This window comes from Mustela nivalis, assembly GCF_964662115.1.
Source record: "Mustela nivalis genome assembly, chromosome: 9".
Classification (NCBI taxonomy): Eukaryota; Metazoa; Chordata; class Mammalia; order Carnivora; family Mustelidae; genus Mustela; species Mustela nivalis.
Window position 1 is genome coordinate 106,733,798 of NC_139028.1, and position 15,504 is coordinate 106,749,301.

General features: G+C 39.0%; 1 protein-coding gene across 1 annotated transcript; it reads left to right on the forward strand.

The window, feature by feature from the left end:
• Positions 1-11,113: 11,113 nt before the first annotated feature.
• LOC309872888 (olfactory receptor 5AR1) lies at positions 11,114-12,049 on the forward strand (the record flags this gene model as incomplete). The annotated part of the gene is made up of 1 exon (XM_082747855.1): positions 11,114-12,049. One exon carries the CDS (start codon positions 11,114-11,116, stop codon positions 12,047-12,049), a length of 936 nt encoding a protein of 311 aa, XP_082603981.1.
• Between the last annotated feature and the right edge of the window lie 3,455 nt (positions 12,050-15,504).

The window sequence follows — 15,504 nt, forward strand, 5'->3', positions numbered from 1 at the left end:
ATGGCATCTCCCAGTCACAAGGCTGAACTGGGGGAATAATGCACTGCCAGGTCATCTAAATGAAAATTAGATTCACCCCACGCAAAGTGTAAGAAAGCCAAATACAAGGCAAAAGTAAGAAGGGAAGGCAGGAAGGGGAAGGAGGGGGAGGGGAAGGAAAAAAGAAAACCCAGCATAGAGCTTCCAAGTCAACAGCTCCAGTGGAATTCTTCCCCACTTCAAACCCAACCCTCTACCCCTTCCACAACCTCAGATTATTGAACAGTAGATAATACTGTCCTGGGTTAGCTGTCCAGTCATAGCTCAAAGTGTTAAATCCTTTAACATTCACAACAGGAAATTATTTGATACTGTCTAAAATTAAAACATGGGACCAAAGTAACCCAATGTTACTCTGTGCTAACTCTGGAGATCATGGATCTTGAGCCCCGTTGGGGAGAAGAGTGGCAAGAAACTGATTCCATTCTCATAGACACTACCATACTCAGAAGTGCCTATCCCTGCTCTGCTCCAGCTGGTTTCCAAGAGGATAGGGACTCCATATCCTCACCAGTCATCAAACCCGCCATTGTGATAGAGTACTGGAATGCTTTCAAACTATCGGTGCACCCATTATCTTACCCTAGCTGTGCGGCAAATCCCTGCGGGAGATAAGCAGCTATTACCCTACAAGTATTAATAATATTATCTTTTGTTAGATGAGGTCAGTGAAGTGTAGGGTTTTCTTGGCTATTAGTCAAGAATGGTGAATTTGGGACTAGAACAATCCTGGGTTTGAGGCCAAGATATGGTGGTTCCTCAATACTGCATTGCCCCGTCTTCCTGTTTCATAGGACATATGTACAGCCCAAGCCCTCTTCCTTGGAATAATCTTGTTGTCTGAATTTCAAAGAAGACCACCTCCAGAAGGAAATAAAAAGAAGAAATGGATCGTTTTCTCTCATCTTCAATCAGAAACTTTCCCTGAGAGGGGACTATTCTATCAGCAATAGTGAAAAATAAATAAATGAAATGCAGTACACATTGCGTGTGCGTGTGTGTGTGTGTGTGTGTGTATGCGTGCGCTAGAGACACAAAGAAAGGTAATGATGAATTAAGTACTAAAGTATGTTGTGCTTTTGCTGTGCTCTACAGGCACTGTGTTAAGTACTTTTCCTGCAATATTTTATTTAAATCCTGTGAGACAGGCAGTATTATAATCCTCATTTTGCACACGAGAAATTGGAGCTATAAAAGATCTGTGACTCTCCCAGAGTTACAGAATTAACCTAATGGAATCTAATTTATACCCAACTAATGCAATTCTCCTTCTCTTAGCATTTGAGATTATTAAGAATGGCCCCATCAATAACAGATGTGAGCACTAATACACAGAACAATTGCTATTATAATTATCAGGGTTTCATTAATATACTAGAATACATTTAGTTACAAAAAGAAAAAAAAAAAAACTGTATATCTCCTAGAGAGAAAATTTAGTTGCAGTAGCTGACAATTGTCTTTCTTAGAACTTGCATTCATTATTTGCATTATTAGCAAAATACCACTTGTTTTGCACCTGCTGCTATGAATTGCATGCTACCATCTCTACTCTCCCCTGGAAAATACACCCTCCCCATAACCCCCTTGCTGAGATTTTGCGGTCATCAGTCCAGAGATTCTTATCAAAAGTTTTCAATTCCTAGGAGTTTCTGAAAACAATAGTGAGATCTGAGAATTTCTAGCATTTAAAAAGGCCTTCAAATCATATTATTTATTGCTGCTTATATTTCTCTTAATGACTTACAAATATTATCGCAAGAAAAACAGAACTTATTTAACATACCTTCTTACCCTCTCAGTGCTCCTGGTGCTTTGGGTATATAGGTAGTTGGAAAAAGGTGCAGCCTTGAGGATTTTTCTTCAGATCAGTAAGTTACTTGGGCAGAACAATTTATATTTTTTCCTGACCTTTCTTGACCGCTTGACTTCTTTTTGGTACTTTTGCTCGTTTCTTTCCAATGTTTAAACTCACCAAAAACAAAACAAAACAAATCAAACCTTCTTCTCAGAGAAGGCATTCATCAATTCTCCCACATCAAGAAGAAGATACTGGAATGGATTTAAGGCATCACCCACTACAGAGATCACTAAAACCCTTCACACCTTCCCTCTCAAAAGAGAATTACTTTACCTTCTTTCTTACTTCTCCTTGAAAATAAAAATCCTAATTTGTTATACCAGAGTATAATACATTTTAAAATATGGAATACATCACTGCAGTGCAGCTGTAATATTGTTTGCAATTATTTCCAATTGTAGAGTCTCTGGACCAGATTCTGGAGTAAGCATTCTGAAGTATCTTAAATAGGATATATTGCTTGTTCTTTAATGCCTGGGGACTGCATCCCTCATGTCATCTCATTTTAATCTACTTGTTTTTCCCCCTGAAGCTAAGGAAATCTTCTGTCCTCTTCACATGTCGCTCCTTTGCTCTAGGGGCACCAGTGGAAAATGAATTTCCAGTTCCATATTTCTTGCCCTCACTAAACATCCCTCTTATGTCTCCCCTAACAGGTGGTGGTCTGATTCCCTTAAGAGCATTGAAAGAATCCACAAAATAGCAGGTTAGCTCTACCTCCACCTTCTGGAAGGACTTTGTATACATCTAAGAAATTATGCTCCCTGGATCATGGTGGGGGGTCTGATTGGAAGAAATGCACAGAGGTAGCTATAGAGTGGGAAATCTCAACTATCTTCAGAATAAGAAGAGAACTCATTTCTAATCCTAGCTTGAGTGTCATTGAAGGAAGCACCAGATGATGCTCTATCTCCCTGACACCAAGATGGGAACCATCAGAAATTAGGGTACAATGTGATCTTCATGGAGCACTGAGAATTCACACCAGATATTAGAATATAAACTTGGTGTCATAAAAGATAACTCACTGACAGCTTGCAATGAACTTTTGTGAAGAACTATGGAACTCTAGGGGCTGCCTGGGTGGGTCAGTTGGTTAAATGTCTGCCTTCAGCTCAGGTCATGATCCCAGGGTCCTGGGGTCGAGTCCCGCATTGGGCTCTCTGCTCAGCAGGGAGCCTGCTTCTCCCTCTCTCTGCCTGTCTCTCTGCCTACTTGTGATATCTCTTTCTCTCTCTGTCAAATAAATAAATAAAGATATCTAAAAAAAAAATAAAAAGAACCATGGGACCATAAAGCCCAAGGAGGCAGGCAACAAGCTTTAAAATTAACTAATAGATACCACACTAACTTGTAAAGATGGGACCTCCCCTTTAGAGGAGCTTGTATATTAATATGAATTACAACCAGCTGGTCATCTCCCAGGTCATAATTAGAAGAGAGTAAGGCTAAGCAATAATAGCAACTAGTAGATTAACTGAGTGTGTACTATTTGCTGTGTGTCCTCCTAAACAGATGCATTTTCAGACTGCTGTTAAGCACCTTCACCAAAGACAAGTAAACTAGGGCCTTGAGAAGTCACTTGTCTAAATAGCTAATACACTCGACCTGGGACTCGAACATGATTTTTTCTCACTCCAGAATGAGCACTGCTGACCATTTTGTGTTACCACAGCCCAAAAGTAGCAAAGAGTTTGTGAAAAACATCCTTCTGTTAAATACAAAGAACACATCAACCACAATAATGACTAATGACTTCTCTGACATCCTCTGGACAAGACTGATTAATTGGGAGGAATATCTGTGGTACTCGTGATGGGTAATTTTACATGCCAACTTGACTGAGCTAAGGGATGCCCAGAGAGCTAATAAAACACTGTTTTTAGATGTGTCTGTGAGAGTGCCCCAGGAAGACATTAGCATGTGCATCAGCAAAGTAAAGAAGATCGCCCTCATCAGTGTGGACAGGCAGGATCCACTCCTTTGAGAGCCTGTCCGGATCTGCATATCCATCTCCCACTGGGTCTGCTTCTCTGGGGGTGGTGCTGGTTGCTGAGAAAAGAATGCATCTAAATATCAGTAGAGATATTAGGGGTCTAACTTAGCAAACAATATCACTCCTTAATTGAGAACTACTATTTAATAACAGATGCGTAGCATTTCAGAAAGATCTCCATGGAGGTGGTGTTTTTCCTCGGGGAGACATTATGGAAATTATGGAAATTGATGGTGAAGAGGCTACACTATAGAATCTGGTGAGTAAGGGGCAAGGATGCTAAAAGCCTGCAGAGTGCAGTACATTCCCTAACAACAAAGAACTCTTCCTGCCCCACAGAATGCAAGTATATCTCAAGTATAAAACAAAAAAAAAAAAAAAATCAATCAATCAATCAATCAATCAATACTAAAGTCTTGTGTTATAAATTATTTTCTTTTTATTTCTCCTCTTTAAGTTATGTGTGAAGGTAAATCATCTATGAATATCATTTCAGGGACATAGAGGAACAGCATAAACAATTTGCTATAAAACTGTCATTTCGTTTCTGAAAGAATACATGTCCACTGTCCCAGGGGATAGCTACATACCACTCACTAGCCACCAAGAGTTTCAAACAAACAGATTTTATATAATCTGGCAAAACTCAGATGAGAATTCTCTTGTTAAGCTTTGGAGGCTCATTTCATTTTAACTAAAGATTTATTTGGACAGCAGAAGATGCAAATACATTATAACACACCTAACATAAACATGCTACTTTGACTACTACTGTACTATGAATTTTAAAAAATGGAAAATTTACTGAATTAATAAAATGTAAAATTAACCTAATAACCTCACAAACAAACAAATCTCCAGTTAGAAAATTTATGTGGAAGATCCTGATTTTTGATTGCTAAACATAAAAGATCTAAGTATAAACCAAATAAGAAATATTCAAAACTTCTGTGAAGAAAAAGAGTAAAAGATACAGAACTAGACTTGAACAAGTATGAAGACATGCACACTATTTGACAGCAAGACCTGATGGCATAAATGTGGCAATTCTCCCTAAGTTAATTTATAAATGCAATGTAGTCCCAATAATAATATTCTCAAATTTGTTTCCCAAATAAGTTGACTATAAAGTTTACATAAAAGATTAAAAACAATATTCCATTATAGCCATAAAAGCCCTGGAATAAAACAAAAGAGAAGGAGTGGACATGGAGACTAGATTATATCACTGTTTAAGGGCACTTATAATTGAAAAAATTATTGGTGAATGAATTGTATGAAATGGTGAAAGAACAAGGAAACAGAATAGAATAATACACATATAGACAATAGGAAATGAAATTAAAATCCAATTCAAAACAGTAGGGAAAAGATCATTGATAACTGGGTAAGCCCAAGGTTATTTATTGCTGCATTTTTTAAAGATTTTATTTATTTATTTGAAAGAGAGAGAGTGCATGGGTGCTCCAGAGAGAGAAAGAGAGCATGAGCAGGGGAGGGGCAGAGGGAGAGGAAGAAGCAGACTCCCCAATGAGCAGGGAGCCCTACAAGAGGCTGGATCCCAGGACCCTAAGATCTTGACCTGAGCTGAAGGCAGATACTTAACCAACTGAGCCACCCAGGCACCACTGCATTTTTTTCTTCTGATAGCAAAAGATTAGAACCAACTCAAATGTGTATCAACAGGATACTTGATAGATAGACAATAGTACCTCTACACAATAGATTATTATGCAGTTGGAGAAAAGTTTGACTTAATAATATATATTATAAGTGAATATGTCAGTGGTATTAGGCATTAACTTTTCATCATAAAAAAAGATTTAAGAATACAAATAAGAAAGTCAGATAAAAACAAAAAAAGATCCACCATCTTCTACCTACAAGGGCTCACTTCAGGGTTAAGGGTTGAAAAGTGAAAGAATAGGGAAACGTATCACAAAAGGTTGTTTGTTTGTTTGTTTGTTTAATTAGCTTTTTAAATTTTATTCTTGAATCTCTTCTTTTAGGATGAATTTTATCTCAAGTCAAATAGCACTTCCAAATTAAGCACCTTTAAAAAAAAAAAAATACCATGCAGGCAGCGAGAATCTTACCACGGCTCACTTCCCTTTTCCTTCCAGTAATGGGAAGGTAAACCGATTCATGTGTCATCTCTCCCATGCATTGCATGTACTGGTCTACCACTCTTATGCCAGATTCTCTCAGAGAAAAGTCTGCTTTAAACATGGCTAATCCAGGAGCACCAGGATGGCTCACTCATTTGAGCTTTTGCCTTCAGCACAGGTCATGATCCCAGGGTCCTGGGCTCAAGTCCCACATCAGGCTTCCTGCTAAGTCTGCTTCTCCCTCTGCCTCTGCTGTTCCCCCTGCTTATGCTCATGCTCTCTCTCTCTCTCTCTCTCTCTCTCTCACACACACACACACACACACAAATTAATTAATTAATTAATTATCCATCTCCCATTTAATAAATAAATAAATGGAATTTTTAATGGATAAATAAATATTTAAATAAATAAATAAATAGATAGATAGATAGATAGATAGATAAATAAATAAATAAATAAAGATGGCTAATCCATAAAACATGGAAGGTATCACCCTCTGTGAAAGGACTTTCAGGCATCAACAGACCTTTCAAAATTACCATCAAAATTACACCCAGTAGGGAGCTTTTAGAGGCCAGAAAAACAATGCTGTACTAAGCTGCTCTTCTTCTCAATCACCACCACTCCCTGGAGTGGTGGAAAAGAATTCCTTTGTGTTTCCCTCTGTCACATTAAGGTTCAAGGCTCAGGGAATGAATTCCTCATGGGGTGACCATTCATCAGCTCTTCCAGTCTCCCCTGAGAGCAGAAATCATGTCATCTCTTTTCCTCTGGGGATAACGTGGGACTCTGAAACCTAATAAAGCTCCTGCACACAGAAGCAAAGGTGGGTGAGCAAGGAGCTCAGGCACAGCTACCTGAGTGAGACACTGTCTTCGGATCCTTCTCAGAATATGTGTTCACTGTAACTCATCAAGCGAAGAGGAGACAGTCAACCTCTCACCATCAGGTAGAAAACACGTCAGAGCACAGATCAGCACTGGAACAGAGAGAGAGAGATGACCTCTTAGGAGTGGAGCATGACCCCGTCCCTGCTCCTCTCAGCATGGCTTTGCCTGGCTTCAGGTCCATGCAGTTCCAAAATTTCAAGAGGAGACATGGACTCTGGGTTTGGCTTTCAGGTACCTCATAAGGAGTACGAACTCAGAAAAGGCTAGAATTGGAAAGTTACACAGAGTTTAAATTCTTCACCCCATTCATTTCAGAGATAAGTAAGTTGCATCTAATGTAGCAATTCATCAGCTCAAACACTACTTAGTGGAAAAAATAGAACAACAACAAAAATAGAAAAACAACAAGTTTTTTACTCCAGAATTCTTTTCATAGAAACATGCAAAAGCAGGTGATGCATAGAAATCTAAAATATCTTTGTCTTATATTTGTTTCTATAAGACAATACTTTTGCTGACCTTTTATTTTTAAAAAAAAAAGAGTTTAACAAGTTTGGAATATACTTATTTATTCACTATTCTACTATTTCTTCAAGAGTCAGATCGGTTGACATTTAGCTACACAAAACTAAAAATCTACATATAAGGATTTTCTTTTAACTCTGATTTTGAATTTGATAGCCTCATCTCTACTTGTTTTGTCATTTAATACTGTGGAATTAAAATCACACCTTCACTAAAGCCTAAAGCAGTCCATGATACATCCATGTATGGAATAAGTGTGGGAACTTTTTTTTTCTGGAAGCTGTGAGCACACAATCATCTACTGAGTTAAGTCTTACACAGTTACAGTTGCACTGACACAACTGCCAAATGAATTAAGCATTTAGCACATGACAATCACTGAATTTACTACCAGATGATTGATGGATTATTGATTAACTGGTTGATTGATGGTAGACAGATGATAGAATATACACATACTCTAACCAACTTTTTTGAAGAAAGTTACTAAGTAAGACATTAATCTCATCCATAGGTGAAAAGCTGAGACTCTAAGTAGATGCGTAGTGTGCTAGAATTCAAAAGCAGTAAGTGGCAAAGCCTGAATTTGTCCGCTATAAGCGAGAATGGGCAGGGTGCTTTCTGACTGGTGAAATCCCTGCTCATGCACGTCCTCTTTAAACTGGAACTTGAATTTATAAGGGAGGAAAGAATGACTTTCTGATCCCATTTTCCAATTGACTGAAATGAATTAGTAGACACATGCTCCCCTGAAGATCATTCCTGAGCCCCGTGCTGCATCCTGACCAGGAGTCTCTTACTCCTAAAACAGCTGCAGCTTGGCATCCCCTGTACTTTCAAGCTGGATGTTTGGGTCTGTCTCCTCCTCTATAAAACTGAGGTTAGACAGAATGAGTCCTCCCAATTGCAATAATAGCAATATTTTCCCTTTTTGCTAAAGGGAAAGAACAAGCTGAGAAGTGGGAAGACTGAGGTAGACCACTTATATCCTTCTCATGATGGGTTACTTCCCTATTTCTAGGTTAAGCAGTGAGAGAAAAAATGAACACAGTGTGGTGTATGAAATCGGTAGTCCCAGACTCACTTGCCAGTTCTGCTCCCAACTCACTGTGTGATTTCACAGGTCTCCTTATTAATATAACCTGTGAAGTGACATACCCATCCATATAGAGTGACAACGAGAGGAACTGAAGTAGGGACAAGTACTTTGTTGCTGGTTTTGTTTTGTTTTGTTTTGTTTTGTAACAGCTTTGTTGAGCTATAGCTGAAATACACTGTTCCTCCCACACACACCTCCACCCAGGCAATCACTGATTGGCTGTCACTATCGATTAGCTTGCAGTTTCTAGATTTTTAGAAATGGGATAACATGAGGTCTATCTCTCTTCTCTCAACCTAGTTATTTTGAGATTCGTCCATCATATTGCATGTATCAATCGTTTGTTGTTTGTTTGTTTGTTTAATTGTTGAGTAGTAGTCTATTTTATGGACATACTAAAATTTGTTTATCTTATTACTTATGGGTGGGCCTTTGGGTTGTTCCCAGGTTTGGTGTTTTGTGGGGGAAATGGCTGGATGTTTTCCAAAGTGGTTGTAGTATTTTATACTCCTAGCAACTGTGATGCAATTTTCAGTTCCTCTGCTCCCGGGTCAACCCTTAGTATGGTTCATCTTTTTAAATTTTAACCATTCTAATGAATGTGTAATAATATCCCACTGTGATTTTAATTCATGTGCCCCTAATACAAAAGATTTGAGCATTTTTCATGCATTTATTTGCTATTCATATATCTTCTTTGCTGAAGCATCTCTCTAAGTCTGGCCCATTCCTTTTGGATTGTTTGTTTTCTCATTAATGAGTTTTAAAGTCCCTTCCATAGTATGGGTACAAATTCATTATGAGAAGTGTATTTTTCAGATAATTTCTCCAAGATTTCTCTTTTTATTCTCTTTTCTAATTGACCTGATGTATGAAATGATGCATACGTTCACAATATATTAAGAATGAGTCTGAAAGTATTTTATAAACTATATTCACTCTCAGGCAAATATATGGTATTGATTATCCACTATTAGACCCCTTCTTCATTGCAGTTGATTATATTCTATGCAGAAACTGAAAGATGGGAGCACTACTTTCAACCATGCTAGGATTTAAGATAGCCTGTTATAAATGTCCACACCCCCCTGAAAGACACATTATACTATTCTGCTTTCCTGTCTTTTTTTTTTTTTTTAAGATTTTATTTATTTGTCAGAGAGAGCGAGCAAGAGCGAACACAGGCAGACAGAGTGGAAGGCAGAGTCAGAGGGAGAAGCAGGCTCCCTGCAGAGCAAGGAGCCCGATGTGGGACTCGATCCCAGGACGCTGGGATCATGACCTGAGCCGAAGGCAGCTGCTTAACCAACTGAGCCACCCAGGCGTCCCACCTGTCTTTCTTAAGCAGTAAACCAGATAGAGGAGACACAGTTGACTTCTCCCTCAGATTTAATAGAGAATGTTACTTATTTCTAAAGTACTGCCTGTTCTGTCCTGATTTGGTTTGGTGCGGTGCGGTTTGCCCACTTTCTTGTTACAACTCTTCAGTGGACTGAATATTCATCCAACCACAAAGGAAAAAGTTGATATATGCTGCTGTCTGGCCACAGAGTTGGATAATGCTTTCTCTATCCCCTGAGTGAGAATTCCTGAATCTGAACTCTGAACTAAGCTATGGAACAACCTGTTGGCTAATCCATAGAATTGTCCAAAGACACAGCTGTTTTTTCATCCTGATTATGCCCCACACCAAATCCCTGGGTGCTTCTAAGTATTAGGGAAATGAAAGGACCAATTCTGTGTCCATGCCTGATAGGCAAGACAGCAAGACAAAATGCAGGTGCAAAAATAAAGAGGTATAACCTTCATTAAACCAAATATACACAGAAGACAATAAAGTGAAGTGAACCCTGGAGTTCAGACAAACCCAGCTCTGCTGCTTACTGGCTCCTGACATTGTTGATATTACTTAATGTCTAACCTTATTCTTTTCAGGTATAAGATAGAGACAAGGGTGGTACCTGTTTCACGGAGTTGTAAGGATGAAATTATGTAACGTGTAGAAGCACTCAAAGGTCTGGCAAAGAGTTAGCACTCAGTAAATCTTGTTTTGAGTTGTTTTGTTTTGTTTTTAATTATTATTACCAACTACCTTTTCCAATATTGCTCACTTTTTGCTCCAAGTATTTTACTTTCTCCGTGTGTGTATGTTTGTGTGCATATGTGTGTGTGTCATATGCTATAATTCGAGATTTGAGGGATTTTCAGTTTTCATTTTTGTGCCTACCTGCAAAGAGAATTAATGTTTATTCATGATTTGTGTCCATATTTGCTTTGTTTTAGAAAGAAAGAAGGCATGCTCAAAACAGTCCTTTACTAATTAACAAGGCAGATAATTGCACAGATAACATCAAACAATTGGTAGCATGTGATAAATTGCCTCAGAGAATCGAGGTCCATGGAGAAGCAGAATTTGCCATCCCCACAATCCTAACATCTTCTATTTTGACTGGGCACCTAGAGAGGACACTTTTATCACTTTCACTAAAGTCATTTGAGTTACCCTATGGGTCACAGAATCTGATTTCTGGGAAGATTTTTAAAAACCACTTCAGACAATAAATCAAATCCAGGCACACATAAATTGAAAAGATGGATAAAGAAAACCACTCCGTGGTGACGGAGTTCATCTTTATGGGCATCACTCAAGACTCCCAGCTACAGACCATCTTCTTCGTGGTCTTCCTCTTGGTCTACCTGATCAATGTAGTAGGGAACGTTGGTATGATTATCCTGATCATAACAGACTCTCAGCTTCACACACCCATGTACTTCTTCCTCTGCAACCTCTCTTTTGTTGACCTGGGCTACTCCTCAGCCATTGCCCCCAGGATGCTGGCTGACTTCTTAACAGAGCACAAAGTCATCTCATTCTCTAGCTGTGCCACCCAGTTTGCTTTCTTTGTAGGTTTCGTGGATGCTGAGTGCTATGTCCTGGCTGCCATGGCCTATGACCGTTTCGTGGCCATCTGCCGACCCCTCCACTATAGCACGCTCATGTCCAAGAGAGTCTGCTTGGCTCTCATGTTGGGCTCTTACCTGGCTGGCCTGGTGAGTTTAGTGGCCCACACTTCCCTCACCTTCAGTTTGAGTTACTGTGGCTCCAACATTATCAATCACTTCTTCTGTGAAATCCCACCTCTCTTAGCCCTCTCTTGCTCAGACACCTACATCAGCGAGATCTTGCTGTTCAGTCTGTGTGGCTTCATTGAATTCAGCACCATCCTCATCATCTTCATCTCCTACGCTTTCATCCTCATTGCCATCATCAGAATGCGCTCCACGGAAGGCCGCCTCAAGGCTTTCTCCACCTGTGGGTCTCACCTTACTGGTGTCACCCTTTTTTATGGCACAGTCATGTTTATGTACCTGAGGCCAACATCCAGCTACTCCCTGGACCAAGACAAGTGGGCCTCTGTGTTCTACACTATTATCATCCCCATGCTGAATCCCTTGATCTACAGTTTACGGAACAAAGATGTGAAAGCTTCTTTCAAAAAGCTAATTGGAAAAAAATGTCAAGAGTAACAAAATATGAAAATTTCTTATGACCACATGTAAAAATGGTAGTGGTCAAAGGACAGTGGTAGGAGATAGAAAATGTAGATAGTTTCTAATAAACACAATTCAGCTACCATCTACTTGCAGTGTCGATCTTAAATTCTATAGGGTTTTCTATAACCCTTAACAGTCTGATATAAAGGAAATATAAATTAATATTTTTGAAAAGCATGCTAAACTAGATGCATTTGTACTTTACTTGACTTTGGCTCACCTATTTGTTAGAAACTAAGACAAAACTTGAAAGGGGAAATAAATAGCCACTCTAAATTATAGTTTTTCAGTCATGAGGTATGACAGATCCAAATGTTGAAAGTTTCTCTACTCTAAAAACAAGTCAGAGAAAATATAGTCAAATATGTAGGGAATGGAACTTGTATGAGAGATTACCCAACTCAGCCTGGTAGCTGAGCTATATGTATTCCTATATTCAACAAAAACTTCTAAGTGCTAAATACGGGCCAGGTTCTGGAGGATAAAATCATAAGACGCATTTGCCAATGAGGAGTTCGTTGTGCTTCCAGTTACTGTGCTCTCTGAAACTGCTGCCACCAATGACCAAATCATGAGCTATGTAAACCCCAAGAATAAGAGCTGCAGACTGAGGCTCTACTGTTTATTGTGTGTGCTCAGTTTTCCCTTCTGTCTAGCACTTGGTTTCACCTAATAATGACTGGATCTCCTTGGTCTCCCTTGCCTAATATCCAAAAGAGATGGGCATCTGGCTTTTGTTACCTTCACATATTGACATCATTTTAACCTTCAGGGAAGCCCAGGGACTCTGTGATCCTAAGAAAGAGACAGTCTGGATCAATCCCTGAGGCCAACTTTAGCTGGATTGTAATGTCTGTAAGATTAGTAGAATTAATGTCCTACTCCTCACATCCTAAATCCCTCATGCGCCACCACCCTCACTTCTATACTACCTTTTTAAAGATTTTATTTATTTATTAAAGAGAGAGAGAGCACAAGCAGAGGACTGGCTGAGAGAGAGGAAGAAGCAGACTCCCCACTGATCAGGGAGCCTAACACAGGGCTGGATCCCAGAACCCTGAGATCATGACCTGAGCTGAAGGCCGATGCTTAACCAGCTGAACCACCCAGGTGCCCCCTCTTCCTCTCTTCTAATAAGAGTTAAACCCTAGCTTTTTCCTAGGGCACCAGGACTCTTCATGCTTTCCACCATTATCTCCAGACCCTTATCCAAGAATAGTTTCACTAACCCTGAGGTATCAATGACCGACAATAGAGGAGACAAACTCTTCTCTGCAATCTTGACTTAAAAATCAAGAGTGTTCAGGGATCAGCAACAGGTAAGGTGGGCAGACCGAGATGGAGGAATGCGAACTTTTTCTTAGATATGCTAAAATTCCATCTGATGGTGTCATCAGTTACAAATACTTCCCAGCAATAATGTTGCTATGTCTCCTTCTCCCAGTGCCATATAGTCAAAGGTCAAGGAAACACAAGAACTATCCTAAAGTGTATAGTGTTCCCATTCATTGTGAAAGGTACAAAAGAGTTTTCGGGATAAAAGACCCAGGCTTTCTAATAGATATCATTATACATGCGATGAAATTTACCTGGTGCAAAATTGCACAGCCCTATCATGAATTTCTAAAAACATATTTCTGGTTTCACGTTATGAAGAAAGTACAGCAACTAATGGACAGATGTAGAGCTGATGGTCCAGAAATAGTTCAGAGATTCAGGCTTTGGTGTCTTTTTTTTTTTAATATAATCTAATGTGCAAATCTACATGATGTGTAAAAAATTTAAAAATAGAGCTTTCCTATCTCATTAACTACATTAGCAACTATAATGTAAACCAGGGTCTACATTATAATTGAAAGAGTAGTTGATTTAGAATCAAGGAGACCTTTGTATCCCAGTTCTGCAATTCTAGTAGTGACCATCCTTCTGGAGGACATCTCTTTTTTCTTAATCGATTGCTGTATCCAAAGTTAATGATAAAATCTAAAAACTGACCCTAGGGCTACCCTTGCCACTCTGACTAATAATGGTAAGTATTCAGACTTTGGACTATTTAGAAAGAAGCTCTCATGTAGGTTCTGCTGTTTTCTTGCTCTGTGCCCCTGGGCAAGTTACTGAATCTCTATCAGACTAAGGTTCTTCATCTATTAAATGAGATGATGCTTACATTCTAGCATTTTTCAAAGGATGTGATGTCAACTCTGTAAAGAATCTGCACGTAAAAGATAATAAACATTAGTTGTTTATATTTTTCCTTCACTTATATATTAAATATTCATGATTCTGCTATCGATGTGATGCAATATAGAAAGGAAACTCATTTTTCCCAAGTAATTGGTAATGGAGGTCTGCATATCAAATTTATAATGGCAAGAAAAAGATGGATAGAAGTTGGGTCACCTTAGTCTTCATTCCCACTTCCATCAATAATTATATCAGATAAATCCCCTAACGATCTCTGTTCCTGAGTCTCCTCATCAATAAAGTAAACACTAGTATTTATACCTTATCAATCCTATTAGTTTTCCCAAACAAGTGAATATTATTATAGACTGCAAATATCACATTTTTAAAAAATTTTATTTATTTATTTGAAGAGAGAAAAAAAAATGAATGATGGGGAGGGAGGGGCAGAGGAGAGAGAGAGAGAAGCAGACTCGGCTGAGCAGGAAGCCTGATATGGGGCTTAATCCCAGAACCCAGAGATCATGACCTGAACAGAAGGTAGATGTTTGACCAACTGAGGCACCCAGGTGTCCCCAAAATTACCTTTTCTATAACTAAAAAAAAATCCTACTCATTCTCCTGGGAGCTTTGGAAAGCAAAAATTGATGCAGAAGTGTATTAAGAGGGGAGATATCAGAATGAGATAAAGCTGAGACTACATTCTTTCCTTTCTGGGGCACCTCCCAGAGAGGGCTTCTTTTCCTGCTTCTCCTGCTTGTGTTCCCTCTATCGCTGTCTATTTTAAATAAATAAATAAAATTGTTTTAAAAAAATAAAAAATAATAATAATAAATTCTTCTCCCTCCATTTTCAAGCTATGTGACTTCAGCTGAGATTTTTTTAAACAATCTTTGCTTAAGACTTGGAGATAGATAGATCTATATATATCACATATATATCCTGGCTTCATGGATTTGATATCCATAGGGAGATAAAATAAATGCAAATGTCTTATACTACTGGGGAAAAAACTGCCAAAAGAGAATTGCAGACAATGGGCTGTGAAGTCTCACAGGCAACACTCCCTCTTGGGAGATCAGGGGATTTCTATGGAGAAGGGAGCTTGTGAGTTATTTTGGGAAGCAGAGCCTGGAAATTAAAGAAGGAAGCAACTGGCAGAAGGAAAAAACATAGTGAACAAAGGCAAAGAAATTGGAAGCCAGGGTGGGCCATTTGCCTGGGTGTCCGTGGAAGGATTTGGT